The sequence below is a fragment of the Dryobates pubescens genome, chromosome 6, assembly GCF_014839835.1.
Source record: "Dryobates pubescens isolate bDryPub1 chromosome 6, bDryPub1.pri, whole genome shotgun sequence".
Taxonomy (NCBI): Eukaryota; Metazoa; Chordata; class Aves; order Piciformes; family Picidae; genus Dryobates; species Dryobates pubescens.
The window spans coordinates 24,666,483-24,689,717 of record NC_071617.1 but is presented as its reverse complement, the minus strand read 5'-3'; the positions used below and the strand labels follow the sequence as shown (position 1 = coordinate 24,689,717).

At 39.5% G+C, this 23,235-nt stretch overlaps 1 protein-coding gene across 2 annotated transcripts in view; it reads left to right on the top strand.

Moving 5' to 3' along the window:
* The window catches only part of AGPAT4 (1-acylglycerol-3-phosphate O-acyltransferase 4), a 64,357-nt gene that overhangs the window by 8,406 nt on the left and 32,716 nt on the right, over positions 1–23,235 (top strand). The window contains exon 2 of one of the 2 annotated variants that reach the window (XM_054162764.1): positions 5,823–6,053. In XM_054162764.1, coding sequence (XP_054018739.1) covers positions 5,876–6,053 — 178 coding nt within the window. In that variant the 5' untranslated portion in view covers positions 5,823–5,875. Of the gene's footprint in view, positions 1–5,822; positions 6,054–6,157; positions 6,192–23,235 lie in introns of those variants that run through there. The other variant, XM_054162765.1, reaches the window with a different exon arrangement.

Here is a 23,235-nt window from a genome sequence, read left to right as displayed (position 1 = left end):
ACAATTGTTGGTAGATAGTATTCATTCTTCAGCTTTTGAAACAGCCAAACTGATCTCTCCTTTGTAGTGGTGTGTGTGTTACAAAATATGTGGTTCAGGAATGCATGACTCCTCAGGAAAGTCTAAAAGCAGTCTTAAATGTCTTTAACTTTGGGAGAAGGATTTAAGAGAATGCTAAAATTCTTCCCTGATTTAGGGCTTTTCTGAGGAGGTGTGGTGGGTTGACCTTGACTGGCTGCCAGGAGCATATCAAACTGTTCCCTCACTCCCCTTCTTCAGCAGGACAGAGGAAGAAAATGAGATTAAAAGCTTGTGGGCTGACATAAAGCCAGGGAAATCACTCCACCAGTTACCATCATGGGCAAAACAAATTCCAGTTGGGGGAAGATTAATGTATTGCAAATTGGTAATAGAGTAGGGTAGTGAAATACAGAGACAAAATAAAACTACATTCCTCTCCAAGACCTTTTTTCTTCCAGAGTCAGCTTGACTCATGCCTCTTCTATGTCCATGTTTCTGCTGCATCCTGAGCAGCGCAAGCAAATGGGGAATAAGGGTTGCAGTGTGTCTGTAACAGATTCTCTCTGCCTTTTTCCTTGCACTGTTCCCCTGCTGCTGTTGGGGTCCCTCCTACAGAGTATGGGCCTTCTGGAAAAGACTGCTCCAGCTTGAGTCCCCCATAGGCTGCAGTTCTTGCCCAAAAGTGTGCTCCAGTAGTTGCCTGGGAGAGGTAGGAAATGGTTCAAAGCCCTAATTAAGCATGAAGCAAATAGACTTTTTTTTTTTTTTTGGTAGTATGTACCGATGTTTTCTTGAAGGAAAATACATACATGGACATAACTTCACTTGTTCTAACTTTTGATGCTCAGTGACAGTGAAGAGTGCAAGGGCTTCCTGAGACTTGTTTTGCACATATATTTCATCATGGAAGCACTGTTAAAATAGAATGATATGAAATACAGTGCTACTGTCTACTATTCTGATGACAACTGAAAATCATTTAGAGGCACTGCTGAAACTGCTGTAATCTGACTTGGGCATCTTTTCATGGTCTTGATGTCTGTAACTCATCCATCCAGGAATCTGGTTTCAGTGAGAGAATTAGAATAGAATAGAATAGAATAAACCAGGTTGGAAAAGACCTTTGAGATCATTGAGTCCAACCTATCATCCAACACTATATAATCAACTAAACCATGGCACCAAACGCCTCATCCAGTCTCTTCTTAAACACCTCCAGTGATGGTGACTCCACCACTTCCCTGGGCAAGAATGGGCAGCAGCATCGTATGGGCAGGGGGTTTGGACTCAATCTCTGGAGGTCCCTTCCAATCTCTAACATTCTATGATTCTAAGAGAGGTGCTCACCTTATCTATCATTTCTATGTCTTCCTGGTCAGTTATTCTAAGCACTAGGAAATGCTGAGAGTAGTTGAAGTAGAAAACAGTGAATGTTGCTGAAGAGTGAAATCTGGAGGGGAAAGAGGTAGAATTAATAGTCATGGAGTTTGCTTTTAAACCTGATCCTGTGATCTTTCAGGCATTTGAATAGATGCTTGTTGACTTGATCCCTAGTCAGACATTTGAGGTCTAAGTCTTTTATATCCAAAGAAAAACTGTTATTAAAGAATGTTCTTATCTGATTTTGATGCTGTAGCTGGCCATTTTCTCCTAATTTGTTTTAAGGGGTGTTTGATAGAAGAGAGCTTCTTGGCAGCTCTCCAATCTTAATAGCTTCTGAGAAAATGCATTGATTCGCCCTTTTGTTTTCAAAAGATTGCTGTAATCTTCAGTCATTATCTGTAAGGAAATCAGTGTAATTTATTAAACCAGCATCACAGATTAAGAATTAAAGACCAGACTCTTTTTATCGCCTAAACTGGTGTTAACATTGATGTTACCCATGAGGAACTTTAATAAGACAAAGTTCCTGTGAGTTCTTAAAAAGCAAGTTTCTAGATTTCTTTCATAAGCTCAGAATTGATTCTTGAAAAGAAATTTCTACGTTTTTGTTGTTTGTACCAAGAATAACCTAACCTTCATTTCTTTGAGTTTGAGTAATGAAAATGCTCTAAAAATTATCATATTTTAAAATTTTTTGAAGAATGAGCTTATGTCTGGGAAACATAAAACTCAGCTAGTAGCACTCTGTACACAATGTTTGGGTTGCAGATTTTGTAGGGAAAAGAGCTTACATTAAATCAGAAAATTAATGTCTACTATCCTTACTTTTCGGAAAAGCAAAATTTAAGCAGTAGTTCTAATTTCTTGTTCCCTTTACAAGTGAGGTTAGAGCATTTCAGTAGTACTGCTGAAGTAGATTTAATTTGGCTTTAAAACACATCTTAGAAACTGTATAGAATTAAAATTTGATAACTGAGATATGAAAGCAAGGAATAAATCACTTCAAAACATACCATAGTGGCTTCATAAATTAGTAAAACAGTAATTTTGTTTTATGAAGGTCATTTCATCTTTATTTTGATTCTCTGAAGCTTTGTTTTAAATACTCAGTGTGAGATAAATGATTCATGTAAACATAACATTTTAATGCAATTTGACTACTATTGAAAAGGAAAAAGCACAAATTGGTGGACTTGAGTTCTGGTGAATTCTTTCTTGTCACTAAGTCTGCCAATCAACTGCTTTCTGTAACAGATTTATTTTTATTATACCACATAGTGAATTTTGAGGTCTCCACTGTAAGTAGACAGTGCTTTAATCTTGTTTTATGGAGGGGGTTTTTGTGTGTTGTTGTTTTGGTTTTTTTCTTGCTATCCAGTCTCCTGTATTCATCTCTGGATATTACATTAGATTAGAGTGATCCTGTGGGATGGACTTAAACGGGCTAGCACAAAAGACTTTTGATAAGTTTTAGTCAAGGACAACCCAGTCATCAGGGTTTTCAGCACTGCAGAGTCTTTTAAACCATCCACTTGTAAGTAACTGGTTGCTTCCACTCTATTTTAAAGAAGAAATCTAATCCTGCTACTTGGTGAAGTACAGTAGTCTGAATTAGGGAAATGAAATCTTGCACTGTAAAGCTATTAAAATATTGTGGGTTTTTTTGTTGGTTTGTTTGGATTGGTTTATTTGCTGTTTTTTTTTTTCAGTAAAGTGCTTTATCTTAGAGTGTGGTGAAGAGGCTGGGGCACAAATCATTGCAATGCTTCCTACTACAATGTTTCTGATTCTACTTAGCCTTCAACAAAAACAAAGCCTTTGATCAAAGGCCACACTAATAAGTGTCTACCACTCTCAGAAATGTATCTTTAATAGAATAATTGGTTAAATCTGGAAAAACTCTTTGCAAGTATCATAACTAGTTACTACAGAGGCCTGTTCTACCATTCTGAGCTCTTGATGATGTTTGCTTTGGGTCCGGAATCATAGAATTGTTAGGGTTGGAAGGGACCTCAGGGATTATCTAGTTCCAACCTCCTGCCATGGGCAGGGACACCTCACACTAGATCAGGTTGCTCAGAGCCACATCCAGCCTGGCTTTAAAAACCTCCAGGGATGAGGCTTCCACCACTTCCCTGGGCAACCTGTTCCAGTGTCTCACCACCCTCATTGTGAAGAATTTCTTCCTAATATCCAATCTAAATCTACCCATTTCTATTTTTGTTCCATTCCCCCTAGTCCTATCATTACCTAACACCCTAAAAAGTCCTTCACCAGCTTTCTTGTAGGCCCTTTTAAGATACTGGAGGCCACAATAAGGTCTCCTCGGAGCCCTTTATCCAGACTGAATAGCCCAAACTCTCTCAGTCTTTCCTCATAGAAGAGGTGCTCCAGCCCTCTGATGATCCTCGTGGCCCTTCTCTGGACATGCTCCAGCACATCCAGATCTTTCCTGTAATAGGAGCTCCAGAACTGGACACAGTACTCCATGTAGGGTCTCAGCAGAGCGGAGGGGGAAAATCACCTCCCTCGACCTGCTGGAATAGTATATCAAGGTAAAGTGAATAGAATAGAATAGAATAGACCAGGTTGGAAGAGACCTTCAAGATCATCGCGTCCAACCTATCAACCAATCCAACCCACCTAATCAATTAAACCATGCACCAAGCACCCCATCAAGTCTCCTCCTGAACACCTCCAATGATGGTGACTCCACCACCTCCTCAGGCAGCCCATTCCAATGGGCAATGACTCTGTCTGTATAGAACTTCCTAACATCCAGCCTAAACCTCCCCTGTTGCAGCCTGAGACTTTGTCCTCTTGTTCTGGTGCTGGCTGCCTGGGAGAAGAGACCAACCTCTGCCTGTCTACAACCACCTTTCAGGTAGTTGTAGAGAGTGATAAGGTCACCCCCGAGTCTCCTTTCCAGGCTAAGCAACCCCAGCTCCCTCAGTCTTTCCTCATAAGGCTTGTGTTCCAAACCCCTTACCAAATCTGTGATACACAAAGGGCACATTTTAACTGTTAGCAATAGGTTTGAAACTGCCATAACTTCTGTATATAGACAACAATACAGATTATCTTTCTTAATTTTTATTTCATCTTCTTTGCTGTGAAAACCTGTTTAAATAACTTCCTGTTGCTTTGCTGCAGTTCTTGTGCGTGGTCTTTGCACGGGTTAGTGTAGTCAGCAAGGGCAGTAAAACAAATATTTCAGGACACTGATCTAGAATCAGTGCCTCATATAATGGGATCTCATATAAATTAAAAAGATAGACACAAAGATTTTTTCCATGAGATAATTCCCTGAGATGCTGACAAGCTGCAGTTTTGTTATTGCCTATGACTGGCACATTGAGAAATACTGTCTCAGAGCTTCTTTCCTTGGCAAAATCTCCTGTGCCTCAGAGGGAGAAACAGTGTAGGACAGTGGAACAGGATGCTAGCACCTACTGCTTAAGCAGATCATTCTTTAATGAGAGATCATGCCTTCATATTTTTTCTCTTAACAAATGAGATTCACTGGTGGTAGTGATGGGGAGGGGGAGATGGGGAAGTCAGTATAGTATTTGGTAGGCCAGTATACTTGGCAGAGCACACTTTCTCTGAATGCTCAGATGTTATTGTTGGGCTGGTCCTTTTCCTAATTATACATATATTTCTTTATTAACCCAAAACTTGATTTTCCCCCCAACTCCACCACCCTCCCTCCATCCCCCCTCCCGGAAACACTGCTGGGTCATGGATTAATACTGTTATTGATGGTTCCTTTCTGCAATTAATTAAGTATAACTGACAGAACTACAAGTGTCAGGGAATAATTGAACAAATTATTGCATAGCCAAGCTTTTATTCTCTTGCCAACATCAACTGATGTTTGAACATGACAAAGGAAAAAGCCAATAAAACTAGAATTAAGGGGCTGCTGCTACCTCTTGTTTGGGGAGTATGGCTGCCACAGCCTGCAGAGGAAGGCACAGTTTCTAACTTAAAGCCCTAAAGCTTGCATTTAATTTGGAGCTTATTTTGAAGATAACAGAGCCCACAGTATATATTTTATGAAGTACAGACAATTCAAATCAAAATATATGTGGATTATTTTGTTCATGTTTTGTTAATAAAGACCTGATAGAGGAGTATTGTAGTCCATCAAATGGAGTCTCATACTCACGGGTTTTGCAGAATTATGACTAAAATATTAATATTTCCAAAGCCAAATGTAAATTGATTCAGATATACAGTATTTGCTTTCCATGCTTACTTTTGCAAACATTGTCATCAGGCCTTTTTGTACAATAGAATAAAGTTTAATTTTAGTATATTTAGTGTATTTAAGTGCAAAATGAGAAGTTTGTAGTAACAATCTGTTTATAGAAATAAATGCACTTTGTAACTGCTGATACTATTTGGTTTTGCAGGTTGTCTTCTGAATTTTGGGTCTGAAGGTACCCTCTTGCTTTCTCAGCAAATCATGGACATCGTTGGCTTTCTGAAGTCTCAATTCATTTGCCACCTTCTGATCTGCTACATATTTATAGTGTCAGGATTGATCATTAACTTCATTCAACTCTTTACACTTATACTTTGGCCAATCAACAAGCAACTGTTCAGGAGGATCAACTGCAGGCTGGCTTACTGCATTTCAAGCCGTAAGATTTCATTTTGCTTTTAAAATATTTTTGTATTTTATTTTGAGGGAATTGGTAGAAAAGTTCTGAAACACATTTCAAAGTAACCTATGTAAAGTTCATTACCACTTTCTACATCACTTGCATTTGCTTGAAGAGGTGGATGTATGCTTTGTTGAAATGTCGTGTTCTGCTGAAATATTTTGCTCTTTTATATTGCTACACTTGCTTGACACAGACTGTTGAAGAAAGGCTGCCTCTTGTTTGGATGTCCTTCATGTTCCATTAAGCCAAATGAGAAATATTGACCAAATAATAGCTCAACTTGCTGAGATGCATTATCTGTAGCTTATAGTGTTTAACAAGTTATTTACAATAATCCTTTCATGTGTGTTATTGTTTATGATCTTGATTAGGGTGTTTCATGTGTGAATTCAGGTCTGGGAAATAATAGTAAAAAAGGAAGAATCTTTGATTCAATGTGCTTCTTTCTTAAGCCATTTGTAAACTGCTGTTTCTTTGAATAGGCATGTCAAACCTTAAGGTGCATTGGTATATATTCAGTATATGCATATGGTTATAATGTATTGAAAGAAGTGGGAGTTACAGTTATTTTTATTTTCAGAGGGAGATGGGAGTGTAAGCCCAGAATATTAGTTGTGGAATGACCAGACCTTTGTAACTGCTGGGAAACATGACAATTCAGTCACACTTGACTGAAATAGGTAATCCCAGTGGAATGAATGAGACTTGTATCCATTGAATTCTTCTTTTTCAGTAGGAGATTGGTACAATCTCCACCTGTCAACAGTAGATTATTAGAGCACATGTAGTTTTCTTGGTATTATCAGTCTGCTTATGTATTTGTTTTTAAAGAGCTATGACTGCAGATTCAGTATTGTCAGTGCAGCTTCTGACTTCTACATGATAGCTTTCAGTTTAAAACAGAGAGCACTCTACACAGAAGCTGTTAAAATATAGTGTAATGTGCCTGTGTTCAGTAGCAGGGAGTGTTCTAAATAAGTGCATGTCCACTTTCCAGAAAGATTTCCCTGGGCCCTTCTGAAACTCAAAAATACTTTCTAAAAATGAAACTAGTGCAAAATGCATGCCTTTTGAGGCTCCCTAAAGATTATTCAAGTGTAATGTCCCTGTCAGTGCTGAATGGCTTATGAATGGTTTCATACCAGGGAAAACAGCCCTCCTACATTGTTCAAGAATTTTGTTGCAGTAATGAAGCAAAATGTTTTCTTTTAAGGTCACCTGTTCTGATAGCAAGAGCCTGGATAGGGAAAGAATTATTAGTATTCATAAGGAGCTGTCTAAGGGGTAAGATGTCACATGCCTCACATTGGAGGACACAAGGGATTATTTTTCTCTCATTAGTGACTCTGTTGTGCAACTATTCAAAGCATTTTTAAAACATACATTTGTGTTAATTTTCAGAGAAGCATCAGCATGTTTGCAGCATTGGCATGTTTGCAGTCAAATAAACTGGGAGTGCTGTTCTATTGTTTCTGTAATAAAAATGATGTTTCTGCTGAAAAATTTCATTTCTTGCTGTCCATGACAATATCTCTGAAGTATTGAGTTTGCAAGTATTAATCATTTGTATGTGCAAACAGTGGTGTGAATAGGGCCAAAGTTTTACCTGAGACTCAAGATATATCCCAATGAGGGAAGCACTTCTTGGGGAATACATTACAGTTCTCAGGAGTGCTGTTTGTGCCTTAATAGAAAGAGGTGGGAATACGTCTTCTCCTTCCTTCTTACATGAGGACAGCAAACCACCACAAAGGCTATGCATGAATTTTCTGCATTCACTTCTGAAGTTGACCAAACACTTAGAGGGAACAGATTGTCTTGGGTGTTAATTCTGTCTGTTCACATGGCTTACGTAGCTTGCTGAGGCAGTTGGAAAGTGGTTTGTACTTCTGGAGCTGTTTTGTGCTTGGTACGCTGATGCAGTGCTATGGATGAAGTAAGTGGAACATGCTGGGCTCCTGTGAGCTGTTTGGCGTATAGGAGAATTATGTCCGAAGACTATGTGTGAGAATGGGACACGCACATAAAGGACAAATGGTTTCTTTAGTGGCACTTTATGTGTTTACTCAGGAAGGTATTTGCCTGTGACTGGAGGAGCAGTTGATAACTTGTCCACTCACTTCACTGTGGAGAGAAAATTAGATTCTCCTTGTGTTGAGATCCACCTTCTGCTCCCAGAGTGAGTGGCAACCCAGCCTCCTGCTGACTTTCCGCATGATGTGAACTATGTAAACAAAAGATCTAACAACAGTGGTGTGGCTGTATGGACAGGTGCATAAGGGCTTTAAAAGCTATTGACTTAGCTTCTAATTTGCCTTCGTAAATAAATTATAGTAGTACTAATACCTATTCTTGTGCTGTGAAAGGGGTGTTATTACACCTCTGGGTAATGTTACATTATGTAGGCTGCAGTTTTTATGTTGCTCTGAGGGGAAGCCCCTCCTTTGCGTGGAAAGAGGCACACTGATGCCTGCTCATTGACTGCAGCAAAACCAAGAGGGCAACTGATTCTTCTTATGAATGAGCTTTCTAGAAACAAAACCAGAGGAAGCTGAGAACTGCTTCGAGCTCATCATCTTGGCTAACTGATACAAGACAGAAATTCCTTCCACCTACAACTATATAGACTTTACAGTATGAGAACTGACCATCTGAATATGGCTTTCTGGTAATATTGGGGTTGTGTTTATCCTTAAGATAATTTTGCTTTTCTGCATGCAGTCCACTGCTCCCCTGGAGGTCAGAGGAGCCCTTGGCCATTGTGCTTGTTGTTTGTACCAAGGTGTTTCTGGGGCAGAGGACGATCCTTTTCTCTGTTGTGGTTGAGTAGGTGGGAAGGGGTAGGAATAAAGAGGGCAGAATATGAAAAGTTAGTATCTGATTTACTGAATCTATCAAAGTAAGGGCAGCAGGAAGTATTCCTCTGATGTAAAAGTAATATATGACAAGTTGCAACCTCTTTAAAAGAATAGTATTAGCTTCCACAGCTAGATTGCCTTTTAGTGTTAAAAAAATCCATTAATGTGGGGCAAAACTATGTTCCAATTCAACGTGATCTGTGTATCTGAATTTTATGACTGAAAACTTTTGGGTTTGTTTGTCCAAATTATACTGGTAGTCAGCAGTCTCGCAAGGAGCTATCTGAATTGCACCTCTGTTACGATCGTAAGGAGTTTATTAATATTCAGTAGTCAGAACTCTTAATAAAAATATTAATAACTTTATTAATTAAAAAATCCCATGGAAAATATTAATAATACCTATTTACTGGTTCAAAATATTTGATTGTGGAACAGATACCTCACCAGCAGGAACATCTAACACTTTAAACAATATGAGCAAAAATCCAGAAACAACAAACAGCAATTTAAATTGTAAACTAAAAAGAGAACATTGACAATATGCCGGAGCTTGCCCACAGGGTGGGGGTGGGTGGGGGGAACTCTAGGATTCTCTAGGGCAGCAGACCTTTAACAGATGCTTATAAAAATTCAGGTTTTGTAATTACTCACTGATCGTGGTACCATGCGGCATGCGTGGGAATTTAAACAAAACCAAAATGGTGTCAACCACATGAAAGCTGCAGGAGCACAGTTTCACTTTCTGTTGGCTTCTGCAGGTTGTCACTAAGGCACATACAGGATTTATCTCCACAGGCTTGGTAGCGGAAAACTTTGTAGAGAACGGGTTGCTGCTGAAGCTTGCAGGGATTGTTGGCTTTGTAGCTTTGCCTATTTGGAGAGGTGCTTCAGCTGCAATCTTCACAGCGGTGCTCGTTGCTTCTTCCAATAAAACAAAACTGTCCTGGGGACTGTCGCCTCCTCTTGGGTTTCATCTCTCGGCCCAGCAACACACGTCCGTTCTGCTTCTGGGCTTTAAAATGCTATACAGTGAGGGGTCTTGCAGTCTTGTCTGGGTAAACTGAAGCAGAGCTCAGATTCCAAGCAAAGCTTGTGACTTCTCCCAGAGCTTGGAGAATTGCAAGGCAAGGGAAGGCACTGGCTCTTTGGGCTGATATTTATAGATTTCCCGAGACAATGATGGCCAATGATAACAAAAATTAAGAGATAAAAACCTGACACTTCAACCTATAGAATGAGTTTTCTCCAAATGTGGCTAAAGGTACACAAACCTGGCTCACTTGGACTCCAGGGCATGTTCAGAAGTAGGAATCCTTTAACTCTGGGTAAGAAACTCTTATGGAAATGTGTGCAATCATCCGCTTGATTTTGGGGAGGCAGTTATTGTTTTGCCAGACCCATTTTGGTTTTTGCTGAAATAATGTTCAAAAGAAAATAAGGAGCCACGGAGCTAATGGTGCAATTTTTTGTGGGTAGATTTCTTTGCTCTTCTGCTAGCCCACTTTTAGTATTTTACATCAGTGTTTTTATGTATTCAAGCAAATTGCATTGAACTGTCAAAAACTATTGTTTCTTTTCTGTCATGGTTAAAGAAGTGGGAAGTACACTTTAGTCTGATTATTCTTCAGTTCACTTGCCTGAGTTTTTAAATTGAATCTCCAGTGTATTGCATCTCTGAATGCAGGGTTTTCTTTGAAAGCTACAACACAAGCAAACTTCCTAATACATGAGGAGTTTTCCATTGTACATAAATTTCTTAACTGCTCATTGTTACTACCATGGATATATTTAAAATAAAATAATAATCCAGGAATCAATATGTAGTCAAAGATCTTGGTGAATGAATGTATCTGCTGTCTGTGTTAGGAATCATAGTATCAGTCAGGGTTGGAAGGGACCACAAGGATCATCTAGTTCCAACCCCCCTGCCATGGGCAGGGACACCCCACACTAGATCAGGCTGGCCAGAGCCTTGTCCATCCTGGTCTTAAACACCTCCAGGGACAGTGCCCCAACCACCTCCCTGGACAATGCATTCCAGGGCTTCACCACTCTCATGGTGAAGAACTTCCTCCTCATGTCCAGCCTGAACCCCCCCCACCCCCAGCTTCATTCCATTCCCCCTAGTCCTATCACTACCTGATATCCTGAGAAGTCCTTCCCCAGCCTTCTTGTAGGCCCCCTTCAGATACTGGAAAGCCACAATTAGGTCACCTGGGAGCCTTCTCTTCTCCAGACTGAACATCCCCAACTCCTTCAGTGTGTCCTCATAGGAGAGGTGCTCCAGCTCTCTTATCATCCTTGTGGCCCTTCTCTGGACACGTTCCAGGTAAGGAGATACAGAGAGTGATTGTGCAGACTTAATTTCTTTCTGTCAGTTGGACTTGATGATCTCTGAGGTCTTTTCCAACCTTATTGATTCTGTGATTCTAAAGAACCTTGCCATTTGGAAAAGCATGGGAGATTTGCAGCTGTGAGTCTTTGGACAGGAGTTTTCGTTAATATAGCTTTGCTGCTGTAAAGAGCTCTTATCCTATACTGTCCTCAAATGGAGTAATTTATTGCCTTTTTTTTTTTTTTTAAGCAAACAAACACATAACATTCCCTGACATTTTCCAGGCTTTTCTTTACCTCTTATGGTGTCTCATCTAAAGATGCTTAAGTTTGCTGAGGACTCTATACTGGCAAGCTAGCTATACAGAGCTAAAGAATCTATTCCTTCCTCCAAACTCAAAGCAATTTATCTGTAGGGCCTGTGTGATGGAATTTTGTAATGCTATTCTTTGTGCAAAGGTATCGGATAGAGCAGGGGATATTAATCTTGCCATATTCAGAGAAGTACTTTCCTTGGCCGGCTGGGACTATGTTCTTTAGAAATTGAAGGCAAACTGATTTCAGCTAAATGTTTATCAATGAGGTGTCCTACCAACTAAGACATATCTATTATTTGAGCGTGTATTGCTTTTTGTGCTTATAAGGAGGAACATACAGAGGCAAAATAGCTAGTTTCCCAACATTCTTAGTCTATTTAGAGTTTAAAATGGAGTCCACAGCACATTTTTCTTTTAATATGACACTGTATTTTAAGATTTTTCTTTTTTTTAAGACTAAGAGGTCAGAAAGCTACTGATTGGAATAAAGCTTAACTTTGGACATTAATTCATGCCTAAAATTCAAAATTTCCTAAAGGGTGATTTAAATTTCCTTAGTTGTGTGGCAATAGACTGTAGTTTACTATGGGTGCATGCAGTCCTCAGAGGTGAATTATAAAGTCTGGAATGGCATATCCATGAGTCCTTGTGATACAGACTTTATTCTGATACGAAGCAATGTATTTCTTCATGTGGAAAGCAAATGATGGTTGATAAATAGACCATTATGCAAATGTAGGTGAGCAGAAGGGCAAGCAATGTCCCAGGAGCATCCCAATCTATTTGACTTAATGACTTAAAGATAATAGGATAGATAGGATCTGATATGTGCTGCACCTTTGTCTATGTAGCATGTGAGTCCTTGAAAAGTTGGGTGTTTTCTTCTATGTTGGAAAGATGGGAATTGGATTGCTATTAAGAGCGGTGGTGTACTAGGTTCTTCCTGTGCTGTGCAGTATATTGGAATGCTATAATAAATTCCAGGCCTGATTTTCAAAGGTGGTTCCTGTGAAAAAAATCAAAAAGATTGAAGATACTGTTGAGTCCTTTTTCCCAAATGGAGTGTGAATGATAATGCTGTCTTTGACCTTCACAGAAAGAGTCAGGATGCTAGAGTTTCTACTTTATGTCCAGCTTGTGTATTAATTTCTTGCTGGAGAAAAGTCCTGTAATCATTATTGCATTTTTAAACATGAAAGACCAGAAAATAGATAGGAAGGCTGTCTGCTGTCATATATGAGCAGTGTCTGTTGCAAGTGGGTACTTCTGTAAGGTGTCTTCAGATATGAAAATTAAATGTTAGCAGGTGAAACCCATAGGATCAACTTGTGTGTGGAAGGGCACTTTTACTGAATTCTGGCATTTCAATTGGAAGGTCATTTCTGCTGCTCCCTTTGGTGCTTCATTAGGTCTTCAACAACAAGTCATGTGCTGCCTTAGGGGACAGTCTTGGTGCACAGAAGAGCAAGAGGAAATGCCTGCTTGATTGTTATCTGAACTGACTTGTCCTGTTGCCTCGAGGAATTGCTGGTCTGTTGAAACTCAGGAGTATTGCTAAATTGGTTTGAGAATAAGAGTAAGAGGATCCTTCAAATGTGAGACAAATATCTCTGACACGTGGCTCTTAAATAATTAATTCTCCCAAAGGGTCTGAAAAGAGCATTTTAAAACACTGGTGACTACCACAGATCAGTGTGTGTGTTTACACCCCTTGTACTTGCGAGGCTGGCTTTATTCCACAGGCTGTGTGACTTGGAAAGAAGCAGGTAGTAAAAGCTGTGAAATGATATTTTTAAGTGTGCAGCTGTTTGTTATTTTTTCTGAAGGGAGGGTTGCTTTTAATTTTCAGCATGTAGATAGTTTGAAAGGAGCAGTGGCTAAAGAAATTTCCATATTCCTCCACCCCTTTAGCTCAAGAATGTGCTAGAGAAGACAGCATCAATTTAAACTTCTTGTTTCAAGAATACATATACTGACTTATAATTTCTCTTTCACCTGAAGAAAATTTGTTACTTACATTTTATTGATGTTACATTAGAAAAAAAGAATCTATTTGGTCAAACTTGAATGATGGGTGTGCATTTTGAGAGGGAAGGCAATATGAGAATGGGAGCTGGAAAGTGAGGTGATGTTCCACTAACATGCAGTAAGTAGAAAAGGTCCTGTGCCAGGCTTATGCCCAGATCAGAGCTGCTGGCTCAAATACTGGAGGCATGACATGTACATTAGTGTAAGTTTTAAGCACAAGTTCTCAGTTCCAATTATAGCCCCTATGATAATGTGAAATACTCTTAACTTTAAGGGTATGTTGAAGGCATTTAGGATCCTGCATTAAATCTGATTCTCATCTTGGTTCCCAAAGCAGTTACAGCTTGGCACTGTTACAGGAATGTAAGCTTGCCCATATTAAACCATCTTGTTTAGTATGTTTTATCTAGGAAAACATCAATGACATTCCCATTAAAGCTGGTGAAACACTCTTTATCAATAAAGTGTTTGTTGTCTTCATTGTGTAAGAGAATGAAATGGATTGTGTTCATGGAACCAAGGCACAGCAAACACCAGAACTATCATTGTGTAATGCCTGCTTTCAAAACTAATGTTTCAATAAAGCAAAGTACTTTTTGCTTGTCACAGTAACCTGGTCATGTATACATGCAGGTTTTAATTTCATGATTAAGCAAGCATTGAAGTTAAACTGCCAAGAAGATTAGACCACCGATAAAGCTTTAACTTTACAATGGGTGCGATGAACCTGATCCTTATTTTGTGTAACTCAGCATGGTGCAAGAGTGTCTACAAGGATTATTTTTATTCCAGTTGAGGATCAGTTGGGAAAAATAAAATATTTGTACCATTAGTTTTCAGGAAATATTTAGTCATGATTAATGCAAAAATCACTTCTCAGCTTAAGGTTGTGTTTGAGTCTTAGCATTTACAGAACCAGCTGGAGGGGTAAGATGGGCTTTTTTGTTTGGTTTGTTTTTTAACTACTTCATGTATCTTCTATAATCTGTGATTTTCATCTTGAAGTTATGTTGACAAATTACTAAGTGTTGGGAGGAGGTGGTTGCTACCATTTTAAAGTGTTATCTTTCCTTGTACTTCATTCCAAATGACACACTTCTGAAGTGTTCTTTGTAGCCTATTTGCCAGTCACAAGCTACCCTTTGTAGAGCATGCCTTTAAGCAATTATTAGAGAGTACCATTTTCATCTGTCTGCCCTGTGCTCTGTAGAAGAATGCTGCCTTGCGTGCCTTCCTTGCCACTGTTCCTGTACAGATTTGCTCTCTGTATCTGAAAAGTGAACAATGACAGTGAGATCTCTGGCCAGCTTAGAGTTCCCTCTTTGCCCCCCACTGAGGGATGTTAGATAAAATCCTGCTTCCTGTCCACATTCCTTATTGAGTTGTGTGGGCCTTTTTTTAATAAATGGTCAATTATTTTCCTTTGCTGTTTAGCTATTTTTTCTTGGCTAAGAGCAGAGAGAGTCTTTCTATTCAGGTTTGGGACTGGCCCTTTGATGTGGACCTGGACCCTCAGTAGAAGCTCCACTTCCGTGCATCTTTATCAGCAAGAGGATGTACATCTTGCTCAAAATTCATAAATCATAAAGTTCTGAATTTTAAGATCTGCTTATTTGGGCCACTGATTTACTGTGTCAGAGTGAGCTGATGTGCTACAACATAAGGATTTGGAGAATTTTGTGTTGAGTTCATCTTTGTAGAAGCCTCCATGCAAGCTTCATCCCACAGAACCAGGCTGTTGGGGGAACATGCCATCTGGCTGGAGTGTTTTCCACTGATGCTGTGCTTTTTTCCCCTGAGCTTCTTAGTTAAATGGAAGGAATGATGCTCACAGCAACCTAGGTCATGAGTAGACAATAGAACAGAATAGAATAGAATAGGTTTCTGTCCTTTAGCTGAACTTGCTGATGTTGCTTTTTTCACTGCTGTCAGACTACATGGCAATTCCAGTTAGAGAAGGATATGAACTGGTAAAAATTACAGAGCTTTCAAATAACAGACCCGTAATGAGAGGAGACTAAAGTATCTCTAGGCCCTTCCTGTACCAGCTTCTTGGTTCTGTTGTGGTGCAAGCTGTTGTGAAGACTTTGAAGCACCAATGTTGATAACACAGGAGGTTATTGTCTAAACCTTCAAATAAAGTCAGTAAATTCACATGCTAAAGAGTGTTTATTTGCACTGGCTTTCCACTTTCCAGCTTTTTAGTCAAGACTTAGAGAGGATCCAAATGGCCTGCACAGAACTTTGAAGACCTCAGTGCCAGCTGGCAACCAGAAATTGTACTTCTGTTAATTTCAAGTGGGTGAAATCCTGTGATATGTCCAGGTGACCATGAAGAAGGGTTGATTTTAAAAAGCTGTAAATCTTCCTTGGAAATGGCAGCCTGCATGAGTTAAAGCTGAGTATTTCAGTCATTTGTAAATCAGTAGGGTGTACAGCCTAGAGGATGGGAAAAGGATGAGCACAACATCCAAGTCAGTGAGTCACCAGGGTTCTACGTATCTTTAATTTTGGAGCAACAAAAGTGGTAAAGATAATTCATAAAGGAATTATCTAGCTAAATTGCTGACTCCTGAAATAGACTGTCATTTATTCTGGGGTTTCTATACAGTTTTAATTAGTTTGCACTCTGCTTAAATGTTGAAGATTTTGCTATTTCTTTCTGTGATTGTGTTGTGCTAAAAACATCTGTGACAAAAAAATACCGGTAGTACATATGCATCTGATCTTGCAGTATTTCTGTACTCCTGACACGTCTTGTTTGCGTGATGGGTCTTTACCTTGCTACTTCTGTGAGAAGCAGATCTTGGTTTTTTTCAAAGGAGCGATAGCTATTCCTCTTGTAGGTACTTTAAATGGTATGTCTGGCCATGACTCTAATAATTTACAAAGCACTAAATAGACAAATGTCTTGGGTTACCGGAGAAGTACAGCCTGCCTTTGGCAACTGGCAGAGACTGTCTTTTTTGGAAATTGAATAGAAGAGTGTAAACTTGTGAGGTTACCATGTACCACATAAGCTAAAAATGTGTTTCCTAGTAAAATTATTCAATGCAAGCAGTTGTAAGAGTACAACACTGTCACAACACACATGCAAAAGCAAGATGCTCGTTACCACTGTGCACTGTATTGCTGCAGTTTTATATTGAGCCACTGGGCCTACAGAGCAGGAAGCCAGTAATGCTTTTACTGTTGGCACCTTTTTAGTTTGGGCAGTGAGACATTAGGCAGTGTCTTCACGTCCTCATGAGCTGCAGGCTGTCTAAGCAGGTTGCAATGTTCCACCTGTGGATTCACTTTATAGTTTTCTTACTGCACTGAAGTTTTGGGAACATGTTAATACAAGCACAGTCAAACTAAATGTGATTTGACAGATACTGATGTCCCTACCCATGGCATTATATGGTGTGTACATTGGATGTATGCTTTTCATAGCAGAATGTACTATTCCAGATGGAGAGCAGTGACAAGTGCTGTCCCTCAGGGGTCTGTACTGGGACCTGTGCTGTTTAATATTTTTATCAACAATATAGACAGTGGGATCAAGTGCACCATCAGCAGGTTTGCAGATGACACCAAGCCGAGTGGTGCGCTTGGTATACCAGAGGATCAGGATGTCATCCAGAGGGTCTTGGAGAAGCTGGAGAGGTGGGCCCAGGTGAACCTCATGAGGTTCAAAAAGAACAAGTGCAGGGATCTGCACCTGGGCCGGAACAGTCCTTGCTATCAATACAGAAGGAGGTGATGGGAAGCAGCCCTGCAGAAAAGGACTTGAGGGTGCTGATGGATGAGAGGCAGTGTGTGCTTGCAGTTCGGAAGGCCAATCACATCCTGGGCTGCATCAAAAGAAGCATGGTCAGCAGACCCAGAGAGGTGATTCTGCCACTTTACTCTGCTCTGGTGAGACCTCACCTGGAGTACTGCATCCAAGTCTGGAGCCCTCAATATAGGAAGGACATGGATCTGATGGAGCAAGTCTGAAGGGCCATGAAAATGATCAGGGGGTTGGAGCATCTCTGCTATGAGGACAGGCTGAAGGAGCTGGGGTTGTTCAGCCTGGAGAAGAGGAGGCTCCAGGGAGACCTAATGACCTAATAGCAGCATTCCAGTACCTGAAGGGGGCCTGCAAGAAGGATGGAGAGAGACTGTTTAGAAAGGCCTGTAGTGATAGGATGAAGGGCAATGGCTTCAAAGTGGAGCAGAGCACATTTAGATTGGGTGTTAGGAAAAGATTCTTTACTATGATGGTGGTGGAACACTGGATCAGGTTGCCCTCGGAGTTGGCTGGGGGCCCATTCCTGGTGATATTCAAAGTGAGGCACAGCAGGGCTCTGCGCAACCTGATCTAGTTGAGGGAGTTGAACTAGGTGACTTTTGGAGGTCCCTTCCAACGCAGACCATTCTATGATTCTCAGGTATAAGAAAAAATGTGTATTTTTCTGTATTTGGATAACTTCAAGTTGAGGGGTTACACACAGTACAAGAACCACAGCTTTATATGTATTTGATAAGTATATTTGATCTGTAATACTTTGCTTTTAATTAATGGAAGCTATTTGATTTCTAGTTTCTTACCTTATTGTCCCTTTAAAGAACACTGTGATAGTCACTGTTAGGGATTGAGAAGCTAAAGTAAGCAGCAGTACATTTTTCTTGTCTCTCAAGACCTCGTGTGACAAGATGCTGTGAGATTATAGGCAGAGGCAGAGAATTCATTGAAAGCAAGTGAAAAATGAGTAATGGTTTTGTTCTGAACAGTGTTCTCAGTGTGTTAGAGGTCCCATGGCTATTCACCAATAATTCCAATGATATAATACAGGTACTCATCAGTTCTTTTGTTTCCAGTTCTGAAATTCAGAAAGAATATATTGTGCATAAGAAGACCTAAGTAGAAGTTATCTGCCTTGAGATAAGTCTAAAAATGAACCATTTGGAGCATATTATTTCTGGTAATATGTGAGTTTTTCTTCTGAGTGCACTAGTTATCTGAAATCAAAAGTCAAATACAGACTGGTTAATTCTATTCCTATTCTATTCTATTCTATTCTATTCTATTCTATTCTATTCTATTCTATTCTATTCTATTCTATTCTATTCTATTCTTTCCAAAGTCCAAATTTTTCTTTTATTTTGAACCAAATAGGATAAATTTGCTATGAACAGAAATTAAGATTTTTGTATAAATATATGCTAGAAGAAGAGAAAAATTGTGAAAACAGGTTTTCTTCCTAAATATGTAGATTAATCATGAAAGACTCACTTATGAGTCAAATAATTTCCCTAATTTTTAGATTATCTAATTAGTATGTAACAATGCATGTGGCAAAAAGCTCAGCTGCATGAGTGTGTGGGCCGTTGTTATCAGCAAACGTGTGAGTCCTAAATATGGACAGTGTTGATTGCCCTATAATTAGGGAAATGGTAATGATTTACTATGTCAAGAAAGCCAGTTGTGATTGAATAGGTAAATCAATTTTGTGCATACTTGTATTTTTAGATCCTAGCTGCCAGATCATTTTCAACTGAGAATTCTTTTCACCTTTTGTAACCTTTTGTAAAAGGTTTCTGGCTTGTGCCACCCTGCTTAAAGAGAAACCTTTGCATATTGCTGCAAGATACTGGCTTCCTCCTTACCCAGTGAATGCTCATTGCAGCCTGTGGTAGCATAGCTCTTCAGTGTGTCTCAGGCAGTTGTGGAAGAGAGGAGACATGAATCTGTAAGACAGCCTGTTTGTAAAATCTTGCCTTTCTATCTAATTACAGGAAATAGGACTGGAAAGGAATTCCTGTGTCATTGGAACCAATGCATACTGCTTCTACCAGCAGTATAATGAGTAATTTATAAAGCTGTTAGGTAGTTTTAGTCTGCCAAAGCTGTTAGAAGTAGTGTCAGAATATCAGATACATGTATTTTTAGTCACTTTCAACACAATTGTTCATGTGCTAGTGATAGTTAGCTTACATTGTTCTTTTTTTGTACTGTTAACCTCCCACATTTTTACACTATATTCATGGGGAGCAACCCAATTCTCTTTCAGTATTTGTTTGATAGCTTGAGTGAGCTAAGCTCTTTTTTTTTCTGGTCATCCTGGTAGCCCTGGTCTACATCTGCTTTGTTTCAGCTTTTCCTTCTTGGGCATGAATGTCTGGTACTGATGTGCTGGCCCAGAGATTATCTCACTAGCGCAATGCACTATTCCCCTTCTCTCCTGGAGCAAACTTCCTGATGTCATCTCACGCCTTCTTAAAGCTGCATAATATGAACAGAGCAGCAGCTTTCAGTAGCAAGCTAGTATTTCCTGCTCTTTCTGTCTCTCCTATGTTATTTACAAATTATGAGATTCTGTTTTATTTGATCTGCAAGGCATCACCCATTAATCTGTCTTAGAAAAATTAATTCTATTTTGGATACCTCTCAAGGTCATCTGATTCTTAGAGTGTATTCTGGCTTTGTGTCATCCACAAAATTTATTAATTTACATTGAATGTTCTACTAGTCTTCAGAAACAATGCAGGGACAGTTGTACTTTTTAGTTTAGTTTTCCTTTCCAGTTGTTTATTGGATCTTTAGTATCTCTTCTGTTTAATAGTAATGTCTTTTACTGTACCATATGAATGGCTTAGTATAACCTGAATGTGTTAGATTTGAAATCTCTCTTTGTCTATAAAATCAAAGTTATCAGGTAATGGCATATACACCTGCCTCTGAAAAATTACAGGGGTTTTGTTTTCCTAAACTCCAACTCGTGGCAAATACCAATCTTTTTTTCCTTCTATAATTTCTTTTTCTCCTTTTTCTTTCATTCCCATGTGGCAGTGAAGCCTTATTACCATGTCTTTTAACTTCTACCAAGTCTTTAACTTAGCATTCATCGAGACTGGGCATAGGAAGGGTGAGGAATTAAGAGTCATCATTCCTGCCTTTCTCTCTGTTCATAATTTATCTTCCTAAAAGCACAACCATGTAGTTCACTGAAGTGTTATTCAAGGGAGTTACTTACAGGATCTCCTGTGTGGACTGCAACAAAAAAATCTCTAAAAGCATACTTGCAGCCAGTAAACTGTCATTTGTTTTAGGTTTTAAGTTTGTGTACATGGTTTTCTTCCCCCCATCAGCCTCCTGCCTTTTGCTGTCATATGCTGGACTACACTATCAGTCAGTCTGCCCTTAGTCTTACTTTTTTTCCCCAGTCTTCTGTACTATGTACTCATTCATCACAGTGTTCATCGTGTCTAGTCTTTGAAACGGTGGTCAGAACTTGCCTTTTTTTTTTTTTGTATTTATATTTTACCATATATTCTTGTAAGAATTTCCCAAGTTCCTCTTTCTTGACGTTGCCTTATTACATAGGTTAAAGAAAATTAAGAATGTGATAGCGAAACAGTGCTGTTGCTTGTAAAAACAAGTTACATCCTTACTGGAGATCTCCAAATAATTGTACTTACTGAGTCAATAAGTAACTTTGCTTTCAGCTGCATTTCAAAATAGGTATTTTGTGATTAATCTTTTAAGCAAATGTTTCCATGACTTATGAAGAATAGTTAGCTAAAGTTAGCTAATGACTTCTATAGAACAGTCTTACCTCTTTCAATGACTCACTCTTGCAAAACTTTGAGGTGGAAAGTAGCAAGTTTCAGTAAACTTTGGGTGTTTCCCTTCTTCCTTTAAATGTTTTTCATATTACTAGTTATAGTTCAAGTCTGCATAGGAGGTGTTTTCTTTTTGGTGATGTATTCAGTAAGTGCAGGCTTTGAGGCAGTTCAGAGTTGTGCAGGGAAGGGCTAGGAAGCAGTCTTCTTCTGCAAGCAGTAGGGGCTGTGTTGTGTAGCAGAGTGAGAGCTTTTTTTTTATTTATTTTTATTCCAGATAGGTAGGAAACCTCAAAATTCTTAGGGTGACAGAGTGTACATGTTAGACATTTGATGGCATGTTTTGTCCCTGCCATGGGAAGGAGACTCCACAAACCTCTGGGGAGCCTCTTCAAGTGTTCTGTCACCCTAATAGTGAAAAAGTTTTTTTCCTTACATTTATGTGGAACCTCCTACGCTTCAGGTTGCACCCCTTGCCCCTTGTCCTATCACTGGACATCTCTGAGAAAAGCCTGGCTCCATCGTCCTGACACTTGCCCTTTACATATTTATAAACATTCATGAGATCACCCCTCAGTCTGCTACTAGCTAAAGAGTAATGCACTGCAAGGACTCTGCTTTCAAAGTGGAAGCGGAAGTGTTACTGGAGTTGCTTTGCAAGGTAGGAACCCCTATGACATAAGTGAATGTGAGTTTACCAGTTCAGTTGTGATGTTAAAATACCATAAATCTCATGAAAATAGGTGGGTAGAATCTTCAGAAATCTTGAAGCAGTCCTCATTACAGTCTGACTGATGTACAAAGAGAAAGAAACTTGCACTGATTGTCTGCATTGTGAAAGAGGGAAGGAGAGTGTATATGAATGACCTTGTGCTACTGAGCCACCACAGCAAGTTTATGGGTAATAAATTTCTGTGGCAGATTGTGGAAGTAAGCTGCTGACATGATGCAAGAATAGCACAAACTGACACTACTAATCATTGCTTGAGAACCACAAAGAGGAAGGAGCCTGGGAAGAAAGGGAAAGACAGAGGGAAGACAAAGGGAAGAAACATGTTAATAACTTAAAGGCTGACAGGTGGTATTTATTGTATTTAATACAGAGATGTACAGTGCCTACTTTGTGTTTCTTCAGCAACTGCCAGAGTACAAGTGACTAATGGGCATGTGAGGTCAGTTTTAGGGATCTATTTCTGCAGTATTTATTGAAACAAAAATCCTGCTCATGTGAAGCTTGAAGAATCAAACCACATATAGAAATATTTTTGTTTGCTTTTTTAAAATCTATTTGAGACTGAGAGCACATAACCAAAGAGTTCTATGCATGTGGCACACCTGTATGGTGAGCTTTGTTTTGTTCAAATTATGTTTTGCCCCAGGATGGGACTGCACATTTTGTAAATCTTTACAAGTTAAAGTGTGGGGGTTTCCCCCCCCACCCCACCCCAAATTATTATTCAATTTTGCTGTGTTTTGGAGAGTGGAGGGCTTTTATTTCCAATACAAATCTAATAGAAAGCTGTACCCTTGGAAAGATGTAAAATAGTTAATGTGTGCCAAAAGGCAGCTCTTAGCAGGGGAAGTCTGGCAGCACAGCCTCATGTGTACTTCTGTATCTCCACAGCACTCTCACTGAGATTTTAACATCTTTGGCTTTTGTTGGGAAATTGGTTTCCAATGACTGAAATTATTGTTCATTTGGCTTATGGTAGCTTAGGTCTCCTTCCACATATCTGACTATAGTTTTGATGCCTAACAGCATACATTGAATGATATGAAGTCCTTCCACAGAATCACAGAATGTTAGGGGTTGGAAGGGACCTTTGGAGACCATCTAGTTCACCCCCCTGCCAAGGCAGGATCATCTAGGGCAGGCCACACCGGAGCTGTGCCAACCTATGACATTTTGACCGTCTCCAGAGAGACGACTCAGCCTCTCTGGGCAGCCTGTTCTAGTGCTCAGTCATCCTCACTGTAAAAAAGTTTCTCCTCATGTTGAGGTGAAACCTTCTGTGTTCCAGCTTGTAC